At 37.8% G+C, this 11,815-nt stretch overlaps 1 protein-coding gene across 21 annotated transcripts in view; it reads right to left on the bottom strand.

Moving 5' to 3' along the window:
* Positions 1-821: 821 nt before the first annotated feature.
* The window catches only part of dmd (dystrophin), a 419,464-nt gene continuing 408,470 nt past the window's right edge, over positions 822-11,815 (bottom strand). For 20 of the 21 annotated variants that reach the window (XM_044188362.1, XM_044188369.1, XM_044188354.1 and 17 more), the window contains 3 exons: positions 9,488-9,602; positions 9,098-9,187; positions 822-3,751 (listed from right to left, as the gene is read on the bottom strand). In XM_044188362.1, the coding sequence (XP_044044297.1) occupies positions 3,633-3,751; positions 9,098-9,187; positions 9,488-9,602 (324 nt within the window). In that variant the 3' untranslated portion in view covers positions 822-3,632. Of the gene's footprint in view, positions 3,752-6,350; positions 6,377-9,097; positions 9,188-9,487; positions 9,603-11,815 lie in introns of all 21 variants that reach the window. The other variant, XM_044188364.1, reaches the window with a different exon arrangement.

Raw genomic sequence — 11,815 nt, 5'->3', positions numbered from 1 at the left:
CAAACATGACTCCAAATGAATGCTAATATTGATCTGTGACTGCAGGATGTATAAATAAGGAACTGTTTGCTACCATGTTTGCAATATCAATTTATGAGGTTGCACTGCCCCCAAGTGGTGAACAAAAAAAAACAAACGCAGCTTTAAAGGATGAGGGGCCTTAACAGATAACGTGTATACAGTAATGAACAGTAATGTGTCACATTTTATAATAACCTTGAGTCTTTTAGTAGAACTCAGTGTATATATTTCACTAGAATCAGCAAATATTACAGGGAGAATTTTCATTTGAAAACGCAAGTATTGTTATATAAAGTTGTTGTTGAAATTGTTTATACTCAAAAGCAGAACACCACCAAGACTTTAATAACCGATTAGGACATTTATAGTCAATTGGTTTGACGTCTGAGTTCAGTAGATGTTAGGGAATGCTTTAGTTTCTGTGCAAATATTAAAAAAAAAAACAATCATTTTCTTATTTGTGTTTTATTTATATAATTGTTACATTGTACACCAAGAATAGGAGTACTCTGTGTACTTGCTTTGTCTATGTAAAAGTTGAATAAATGAGTTGTTTTTAAGTTGTATGAAACCAACAGTTTATATGCACACAAGTATGTAAATTGCACTGGATTGCACTTTGCCCCAGATTTTAGGTCATGTGTGTAGAGATTTATTGTTAAACTGTAGGATACTGTTTTTTTTTTTTTGTGTATACCAGCTTTTCAAAATAAATGTTTTTTGTGCATTTATTGTACCTTGCACTTATTCTAATCCTGGTTAAAAAAACCAAACACAACAAATCAAAGAGGCGAGTCAAATCAACATAACTGCGTGCTTTATTGAAATACAGTAAAGCATTTTATAATACAGTAGTAAGGCATATATTTGGTGGAATCTGATATGTTGTGAAGTATTGACATGTTATTTGAAAAATGATGAAACACAAATGTTAGAAATGAAAAAACAAAGAAATCAATCTAATTCAGTGTCTGGATCAAAACAAAACCCTCTTGGATCATGCTGCAAGAATATGATGCAAAAAACACACAAGTGTATAATGCCGCAATGCTCACCACGGACTTCTCTGAGTGGTTATACATTAAATAAGGATGGAGTTTATTTAGTTACACATGCTAATATCATAACAACTCACACAGCACAAAACAAAATAACTTTTTAACCAAAGACAAAATGTAACACTCTGCTAGAATAAACGCATCCTCCACACACAAAAAACAAATATCTAGTATGTCCCAGGTATAACAGTAGTGCACACGGATTCATTTGATTTGTGTAAAATGCTAGTTTTTATACTTCAGTCATATAAATCTCTGACAGAGATGAGAAATGCAGTGAATGCATCCGAACATTCAGATCAGAGGCTCCTACAGTGCAGTAGGACACGTACGGAGCGATTAGGATACCTGACGTAATCAATCAGCCAGCAATAATCAATTAATAATCAACAATCTGAGAAGAGTGTGGGATTGAGTACAGTAGAGAAATTGCTTCCGAACCAGACTTTGACACGAGGTAGAGCTTACGTTACTGGGCTTCCTAAAACTCTAAAATATTTCTCTGTTCAAATTGTAATCATTCAAACAGAAGAATTCCTCAAAACAATCTCAACTAGCAGCCTTGTAACACTGTAGTGCTCTGATTCATTTAAAATCACATTCCTCTTCTGACAAAGAGAAACTGTCAACTTATAAACCAATACACAGTGTATTGTGAGTACTGAACAGGCAGCCCTAAAAAGACACTTAGAAAGCATCTTAGTGATAAAAATGTAAAACAAAATCCTAACTCAAGATGTACTTGTGCAATATTCAGGACGTTTTCTTCTAAAAAAATACAAGTTTATTTCTGAAGGAGTTTGTCAAGGCCCGATGCAGAACTGAAGATAAATGCCCCTACCTTTAAAATATTTAATACTGGATATTGGCAATTTTGATACAACAAATATTCAGCTTTGAAAATCCACATCAGTTGAACTTCATGACAAGATTCATGACAACACCGTTTCTGTCTTTCTCACCAAAGCACATTGTGCGTTTCCTTGAGGCCTAATAAGTGTGTTGAATGCATTTCCTTTCTCATAAAACATTTGCAGAGCCAATAATTGGAAGAACCCACAATTAAAAACATTGCTCCATAGCATTACTAGTGGTCAACAACTCCACAGGGTCCCTTTAAAATTACAAGGGGCACTCCTCACAACTTTACATATGAAGATCAGTTTACTCGTCATGGGGAGTACAATATCTCCAAAGGCTGAGAAAATAACCCTGATAATGTCATAGTGATGCCATCAGTGTTATGTTGGCCTGAGCTTGGAGCCATTAAAATTATAAAAGAAAGTCTGTGCTATAAAATGGATGCATGGAATTTAAAAGACGTGGGCATTTACCAGACTATGAGGGTGTATTGAAAGTCGCTTTAAAGTTGCATTATGGGGAATTTAGGCTCCAGTGTTTTTAAAGCTTTACCCATACTAGGGACAAAAGGATATCTCGGTCTCTTGTGAGTCCCCCAACTTTATGGAAGTGATCACTGGAGTGACGCTTTAATATTCACAGCCATAAATACTATGACTCATGTCAGCTGTAGATTTTGTATTTTATTTTGTATATATATATATATATATATATATATATATATATATATATATATATATATATATATATATACACACACACACACACACACACACTAATCAATTTAAATAGTATATAAATATTCAAGCAATAGGGTTGATAAATGAGGATAGTCCACTCAGCCTGGTACCAAAAACTACCAAGACCTTGTTGACTTGTCTCAGTTCTGAATCGGGCCTGTTACGGCATCTGTTCATGCACACAACACACTGTGTTGAAAAGAAATACAGGGATAAAAACGGTTGCCATAGAGATGTTAATAATAGGGAAGATTAACAAACTGATGGATGGATAGATGGACGGATGAGTGAATAAATGAATATTTCAAATATAACATGAGGTTTGTCAGCCAAAAAAAAAAAAAAAGCTGTAATGTAATGTGGAAATTAGGCACCACCACACACACACAAAAACACATGCATACACAAACTCTCACATACAGTCTCACAGACAACGTACTGTAAAGATCCAGGATGCCTGCATTACCTTGACAGTAGTGTACGCTGTTATAGAAAGACATTTTCCTCTTAGAAAGCACCCTTATGATTACAATCATTCTTTTTTGATACAAATGTCTGAAATGCTTTAGCTGTTTCCCCAGTTACAAAGAGATGGCAAATATTTGACCACACTGAACACACTTATTTGTATCTCATCTCTTTTTGCCACACCCACCCCACTCTTGTTTTATACAATTGCATAGAAGTTTAAAAACCAGCCTCTGTTAATAATAAAACAATTTCAGGACGTTTTAAGAAACTACTGAAATCTACAAGTTATAATGTTTTTCTTTAGTTTTTTACGCGTCGTTGCTGGAACCGCAATCCTTCACAAAAATAGACGTTATATATTCTCTTTGTAAACTGTGTTTCCAATCCAGTTGTTTTGACTAGAAAAGCATGCGACAGGTAGGGAGGGAGGAGAGGAGAGGGAGGAGGGGTAGGATACAGGGCTGAAGGTTGAGGGGCGGGATCAGAAGGGCAGGGCCTCGTGCTGTTCGGCGCTCTGCTCGTCTGTCATCACGCTGACCAGTGACTCCATGGCGCGGCCCAGATCATCGGCCATGTGGAACAAACTGCCGATACTGGGACCTGCAGAGAGGGGAAGGAAATGCTTAGACAAAACACAATCACTAATAGTGATAGATTGAAAGCTGCATAGGTTAACAAATGCACACAGACACACGACGAAAATGGGCTTGTATGTGTACTACATACAGAACAAGACTAAGAGTCTACAAGACATGCTCTGTGAGGCTGTACAATGACAATGCTAACATGCTGTTTAGCAGGTATAATGTTTACCATGTTCACCAGCATGTTAGCATGCTATCATTGCTAATTAGCACAAAACACAAAGTACAGCTGAGGCTGATGGAAATGTCATTAGTTTTGCAGGTATTTGGCCATAAACCAGATGTAGCGGATTTCATGACAATCTATCCAATAGTTGTTTAGATATTTCAATCTGGACCTAAGTGGTGGACCGTCCAGTGTTGCCATCCACAGAGCCATACCACCATGCCCTAGTGGTATCAGCCTTGTATCAATCAGCGAATGTGAAGATACATCATAACATGGAATGGACCATAATGCCAATGATCAATATGTACATGTACGGTGTTGATATGTGACGTCTTGGCTCTGACCTTGTCACTCCCCACAAGGAAGAGCCAAGTTCAGCACAGCAGGGAGTGGAAAGTGACGTGGACTCACTAGGGGAACATAGACTCAGGGCGGTGTTAATTTCATCAACAAAACTTTTGATGAAAAACATTCGTTGATGACAAAAACGAGACTAAAACTAATTAAAAAGTAACCAAAGAAAATGAGAACTTTGAGGAAATTTATTTCAACAAATAAAAACTGAAGCTGCATCTTGCATTTCAGGAGTGTTATCTCTATGCCAGTAATGTTAGCTAAAGTTACCGGTTCTCGGAAGTTAAAAGTAACATATTCATCGACAAAATTAATTCACAAGCCCAGTGAAAATTAGACAAGAAGCAGCAACTAAACAGTTGGGACAAACTATGAAAACATGCAGGTCAGCACATAAAATGGTATGCTAATGTAACATTATCAAGGGCTGTGGATCTCTAATGTTTTAGCTGCTTGTCTCACAATAAACCCAGTCAATGAACAGTATTTTAGTAAACAGGTGAGTGAATTCAGCTGCTGTGGTAATGCTTGGTGAGCTAGGTTATTATGTGAACGCAGAATATGTACATTGTCAAATTTGGTGTCTAAGCTCTGACCTCGTCACTCCCCACCAGGAAGCACCAAGCTCAGTACAGCAGGGAGTGGGGAGTGACAATTACAACCCCATCCACTGCCACTGTTGCCAAGTACTTGCTCATGGTGGGATTTGTTAGACCTGCTCTACAGGAAAAGTGCAATGAGATAACTTCTGTTATGAATTGGTGCTATATAAATAAAATTGAAATGAATCCCCAAAACTCCATTAGATACAGAACCTGACGTCAGCCATTATGAGGAATCTACTATGTGAGGGTTGAAAGCAGCAACTAGGGCTGTCACAATAGAAAGTTTGTTCGAACGTGGGGTGGGGTGTTACGTGCACCTGCACCTACCATCACACCATCGTGCCATCACATTACACCAATTGATTTGTAAATTCTGATTGAAAAGCTCTTAAGGTTCTCAAAAAAGAAAATCAGCAATGATTTATGCCTGCAGCCTCCGAATAAGAACCCTATTTGGATCATAAAATGTCAAGCAAACTTCCTTTTGTTTAGGTTTTGTTTCAAATACACAATGGGACCAACTTGGTTCCAAATCTATCAATCTCCCATTTTTAAGCAAATTAAAAAATCAATGAAGTGAAAAGTCTGGTTATTAGGCTACAGTGGCACCCCTAGTGGGCCAAATTAGAGCACAAAGAAACCTCCAGAAAATGGCACAGTGGTGACAGCAAAACCGACAAAAACAGCCGTGTGTTAAAATTCACTGTTCAACTCGGACTGGACTGAATGTTAGCAGGAACAAATGCACTGTTTTATAGTGTGTAAACTTACATTAATGACAAATTCTATTTTTCCACTCTAAAGGAAACATTGTTGGATTGTTCTATAATCACAACCAGGAATCTACAATTCTAAGAAAATTATGTGTTATGCCTCTGAAACAACAATGTTGCACAGGAAATTATGGTTGAATCTTACTGTGAACCCCACATTATGAACTGAAGGGTGACATTAACACATCACCTCATCCCAAATGTACATGCATACTGAGATGCACTATGTACACACACATCACAGGCTACACAGTTACAGCACAAACTCTACTCCTACTACTCTACTGTGACGAACAGAGCAGCAGTGTGACAGAGGACAGAAAAGGGAAAGGAAATTAAAGACAGGGAAAGGGAGGAAGGACAGATATTTGTTGTTTTCCCACTGCATCACTGTACCGTGATGTTTCCGATGTAATGTCTCTCTGCTTTATGTTTTGTGCACAGTTCTACTTGCTACAACAGCAAATTTGATCTCATTATTAAGCCAATTATTATATTTCTCTCAAGACCATGACTTCATGTTCTGACTGAAATACAAATTGTGACAGTAGGGGCCAAAAGTAGTACATGGTACTTGCATGCAGTGTAAATAATCCTCAGTAATAGGTGGGGAAATGATATGAAGGTGGGGAGAGAGAGAGTTGAGCCACTAACCTCTCATGGGTGTCCCCTTCTCCCTCCTGGCTCATGGAGAAAAAGAGGAAAGGAAGAGAAGAAAGCAAGAAAGTGGAAAGAATCAGCCTTGTGTCGGTAATAGAGAGAAAAAAAGATGTGTGAAGGGCAAGTAACGCTTTACTCAAGGCTTACAGCTGTAATAAGGTTCAGTGTGAGCATTTGATTCGAGGAAAAAGTATGCACATCCAAAAAACTCTTCAGCAAAGCAGGAGATACAGTACCATAATAAAAAGTAGAATCTGAACACTGATCTTTGCTCCCACAATCAATTGGTATAAATTGGTATAGGTCAAGGTGCCTAGGAGAGGGATGACAAATGAATAACATCTTACTGAGGAGAGAGGCTTTCTACATCTACACTCTTGACACACCAAAAGGTCTTAATTTAGAATCTGGTTCAAAGCCTTTTTTGTAAATTATTATCATTAGTTACTTATTTATCTATTTTCTTATTTTTTATTTGTCTTTATTATTCCCCCCCCCCATTTTTCTTCTTCTTATTACATTATTTAAGATCTCATAATATCTTATTATCCCACTAGAACACTGCGCTCCCAGGACACAGGGTAACTTGTGGTTTCTAGAGTCTCCAAAAGTAGAATGGGAGCCAGAGCCTTCAGTTATCAAGCTCCTCTCCTGTGGGATCAGGTCCCAGTTTGGGTTCGGGAGGCAGACACCATCTCCACATTTAAGATTAGGCTTAAGACTTTCCTCTTTGATAAAGCTTATAGTTAGGGCTGGCTTGGGTGAGCCCTGAACCATCCCTTAGTTATGCTGCTATAGGCCTAGACTGCCGGGAGACTTCCCATGATGCACCTCTTTCCTCTCTCCTTCTCTCCCTTTGTATTCATTTTTATCCCATTACTGCATGTTACTAACTCAACATCTTCTCTCTCCCGTAGTTCTGTGCTTTCTCGTTTCTCTCCTCTCTCCTTCTGTCGCTTTCAGCAGGTATTTCTGCCTCTGGAGCTGTTTATTCAGTATTAATTCTTTAATATTAACACTACAATAACAACTCTACTAAAATTCTAGGTGGTATTTGCATTGTGCCTCCCCCAAAAGTGCAATGAGATAACTTCTGTTATGAATTGGCACTATATAAATAAGATTGAATTGGATTTTTTTTTTCACTTTACACTGAAAAAAGTCACGAGGCTGTCGGTCATTCAGTGTAGTTTTTGTAATTCCAACAGTCTAAACTACTCATTTATCCTAGTGTTATTTCTTATTTGCATTAAATTAACTTGTTGGTGGAGGACAAATATTAAAATTCATATTGGAGTAAACAACAGGGAGTTTATATCGTAGCATCCTGAGGTAGGAATGTAGGGAAACCCCCCAGAATGCAACAGGACAAGAGTCATGAACATAATTCTCATTTTATGAGTGTTTCTGCATTGTTACTGATGTTCTATAGTGCAGTTTCCAAAACAAAAGTTATTATAAAATTCATTATTAAGAGTAAATGCAGTTTGACCATAAATGGTGTTGTGTGCATGACTGGTGCCATGCACCCCGATGTGTGTGAAGTGACGCTCTTCCTACTGTCCTCAGTCGGGACACTGAACCTCAAGTTAATCTTGATGAGCAGACCAGAGCTTGTAAAGAATGGTACTGTGAAAATTACAATACTGCAGCTTGAAAATATTTATTGTGAATCTAGAGCTGGAACGATTAGCCGATCAACAGAAAATTAATCTGCAACTATTTGATAATTTGATTAATTGTTTTAAGTCATTCTTCAATCAAAAATGACAAACATTTGCTCATTCCAGCTTCTTAAATGTGAGAATTTACTGCTTTTCGTTGTCTTAACTTTATTGTAGACTAAATATCTTTGGCTTTTGGACTCTTGGTCTGACAAAATAAGACTGATTACATCATCTTGTTCTCCAGGTAATTGTGATGGGCATGTTCCAGAGTTTTCTGATGTTTTGTAGACCAAACAATTATTAATTAAATCAAGAAAAATATCTGCAAATTAATCAATTATGAAAATTACCATTAGTTGCAGCCCTATGTGAATCATTACCTCAATGTTGTTGAGTCAAGTTAAAAAAAATTCAGTGTATTTCGTTATTGATTATTTCTATCATTGGTTTTTCTTCTCTTTCTCTATGGGGTTTTCTCTGACTGTTGATCATATTGTCCTAACTGTGACTGATGATGGTTTCATTGTTTCTGAATACACATACATGGTTACCTTGGTAATATGCAACCATGGTTGGCCTGCAGCTGAAGGCTTTGATTATATACATTATGTAGTGTATATAATATCATAACTAAATAAAAATGATTGCGGGAGCAGAGAACCAGCCTTAGGTGTCAAACATGTATCTTCCACAAATCACAGGCCTGCTTTCCATTCTTTAGGCTACAGTTACCTAGAAATGTTCATAATAGGTATCTTTCCCAAAGAGTCTGCTAATTAGTTGAATTACACTTTCATTACATCAAAGCTGCCAACTTTTATATTTCCTCCAAGTTGAATGCCTTGAGGAAAGCTTTACTTAAAGGAGTTAATTCAAAAACAATTTTTTATCCTTTCAGGAAAAAAAACAGGAGTGCAATTATTGACTTATATATGATCATTTCTTCAAGTTACTGTTTTCTGAGCAAAGGTGTTAGGTTACTTCATAATTTCAAATCAGGTTTCATACTGCTTTTTCAGAAAAGAGTGAACATTGTATGCAAGACAAGCTGGTGTTAATGTTAGTGTTCTCTACCCTGGCTATGAGGGAAAGAATTGTTGAGCTGTTCCATCACTTCCTCCAGCCCAGATGCATCTTGGGAAGGGCTGGACAGCTCATCATCACCTGGGGAAGGAGGAAGGAGATTAAGTTTTTCCATTTTTAGAATTCTGGCTGCTTAAATAATGCCCAGTCCCATTGTTCATGTGTTTGGAAAGTGTGAACAACACACACACACACACACACACACACACACACACAAGCAAGCAAACAGTGCATTGTAGTCCACTGTAGAACAATGTCCAACAGCATGGTCTCAACAAGCTGTGAAATGAGACATCTGCTTACATCTCTATTTATATCCTTTATGCTTTTAAAAGGGTTGCAAATTAAAGGATTTAATTGGGAGTGTGTGTGTGTTCTTACCCATTGTATCAGTTGTCTGGCTGGCGGCCACACGGAGCAGAGGGAGGGAGGAGTCAGAGCGCTGAGAGGAGGTGGAGGGAGAGGACAGAGCTGTGCCGTTCACCTTGGAATCCGTCTGAAACACACGCGCACACACAAACACACACACACACACACACACACATATTAGATATACAACACATTGGCAGCAGCACCACACAGCTTAATTAGAGGAGTCAAAAGGGAAGTGAAGTGTGTGTGTGTGGGACCAAGGAGTTGGCCTGATCCCATGTGTCAGCTGTTACTGGCAGTCAGACAGTGTGGAGGAGGAAGCTGCTTCAGTCGGAGCTCTAAGCTCACTGGTGGGAACTCCACATCAACTCTGAGCCTCTGTTTTATTAATCCAGGACACTAGCTGCGCCCTATGCTGCTGGTCACTACAGCAGTATCCTGTATCTCAGTGGAGGAGCATCACTGGAAATGTATAAATAAATAAATACATTTTTTATTTGGAAATGATGACAAGCACACAATACAGTGATCATGCACTTAGACTAATATCTCGTTTTTTTTATACAACAAACAACATTTCCACCCACCCGAACATGGAGTACACTCACCTAGAGGAGCAAAAAATGACATATGTATCTCCACACTGTCTGACTGCCAGAACCCAAACTATTCCTTATCCAAGTCCTGTTGTAAGTACAAAATTGACAAAAACTAATAGTGATAAATATAGAAATAATGAATGTAACTGGTATAGAACAAATATAGATACAAATATAGGAAAGACAAAATAAATCTACACAGTTCTATTAGTTAAACTATATAGACTGTGGTCTACATTATTAAATATCCTAAATTGGGGAAAACTGCTAAGGGGTATCAGGCAAAGTTTTAAGCGTACTTAAAATCCCTAAAAAAGCTGATTCAGAACGCTGCTGCTCGCATCCTTACTAAGACCAAGAAAGTGGATCATATCACTCCAGTTCTGAGGCCTTTACACTGGCTTCCTGTCTGTCAAAGAACTGAGTTGAAAATACTGCTGTTGGTTTATAAAGCACTGAATGATTTAGGGACAAAGTACATTTCTGATCTTCTGCTACGTTATGAACCATCCAGACCCCTCAGGCTGTCTGGGACAGGTCTGCTTTCTGTCCCCAGAGTCAAAACTAAACATGGAGAAACATTTTTATGCCCCACATATCTGGAACAAACTGCCAGAAAACTGCAGGTCTGATGCAACTCTGTTCCTTTAAATCAAGGCTGAAGACTTTTCTGTTTGCCACTGCCTTTTATTAAATCAAATAATGATTCATTTCTTACACTGCACTGTAACTTTTACTCTCCTGTTTTATCTTGTTTTTATTTTGCATTTAAATGTCTTTTTATATTTCTATGTTGCTTTTATGTTTTATGTAAAGCACTTTGAATTGCCTTGTTCTTGAAATGTGCTATACAAATAAACTTGCCTTGCCTTAAATATGTCAAAACCGGATCCCAGATAGAGAGAAATTTGTCCCTGGACCCCCTAAGTGAGTTAAATATGGATTCTTATAGAATATAGCTGCACAGATTGTGTGGTGCTTTTGTTTTCTCCTGGCATTTTTAGATGCAAAACCTCTCTATGAGCTGTAGGTGAAACTTATTTACTCACTCACAGGATTCCGATGAAGCTCGAAATTCAGAACGAGGCAGGAAGTGAAAGGCAGAATGGACAAGATGGAGGAAAGCCCGTACTGTGCTAGTTGTTGTTTACTCATTGTTTCGTCCCAGTCAACATGTGTGTGAAATCTGGAATTGCCCAATTAATTCTTAAATTACGACTAAAAACCTATTTTGAGGTCACAATTACTTTTGACCTTGAGTCAAAAGTGTCTCCTATTCAGTGTCTGACCAACTGTGAAATATGGTCACAATCTCCCCTTCTGTTCCTGAGTTATGGTGTTCAATAATGGCCAATTTGGGAGTCCTTCATAACAAAGGGAAAAATGCTTTTTCATATTCATATCGCCTCTTACTATACACTGTGCCTGTATTATTTTGCCTTGCCATTGCTGTGTTAAAAGAGTAATTCAATTCAATTTTATTTATATAGCAATTCATAACAGTAGTTATCTCATCGCGCTTTTCCTATAGAGCAGGTCTAGACTGTACTCTTTATAATATTAATTACAGAGACCCAAACAAGTACTCCACCGATAGCAATTAGCAATGTACTCCTATAACATTATCAGATTCATGATTAACAGTTTAAAAAAAGGATCGAAATCAATGATAGAGATATCGTCTCTTTTATTCCACACATTCTTCTTCCTCAACAAAACCTGGCGGCAACACTACCCA

The sequence above is a fragment of the Siniperca chuatsi genome, linkage group LG24 (assembly GCF_020085105.1).
Source record: "Siniperca chuatsi isolate FFG_IHB_CAS linkage group LG24, ASM2008510v1, whole genome shotgun sequence".
NCBI classification, from domain to species: domain Eukaryota; kingdom Metazoa; phylum Chordata; class Actinopteri; order Centrarchiformes; family Sinipercidae; genus Siniperca; species Siniperca chuatsi.
Note: the sequence above shows the minus strand (reverse complement) of the source record. Positions and strands in the feature narration are given on the sequence as shown.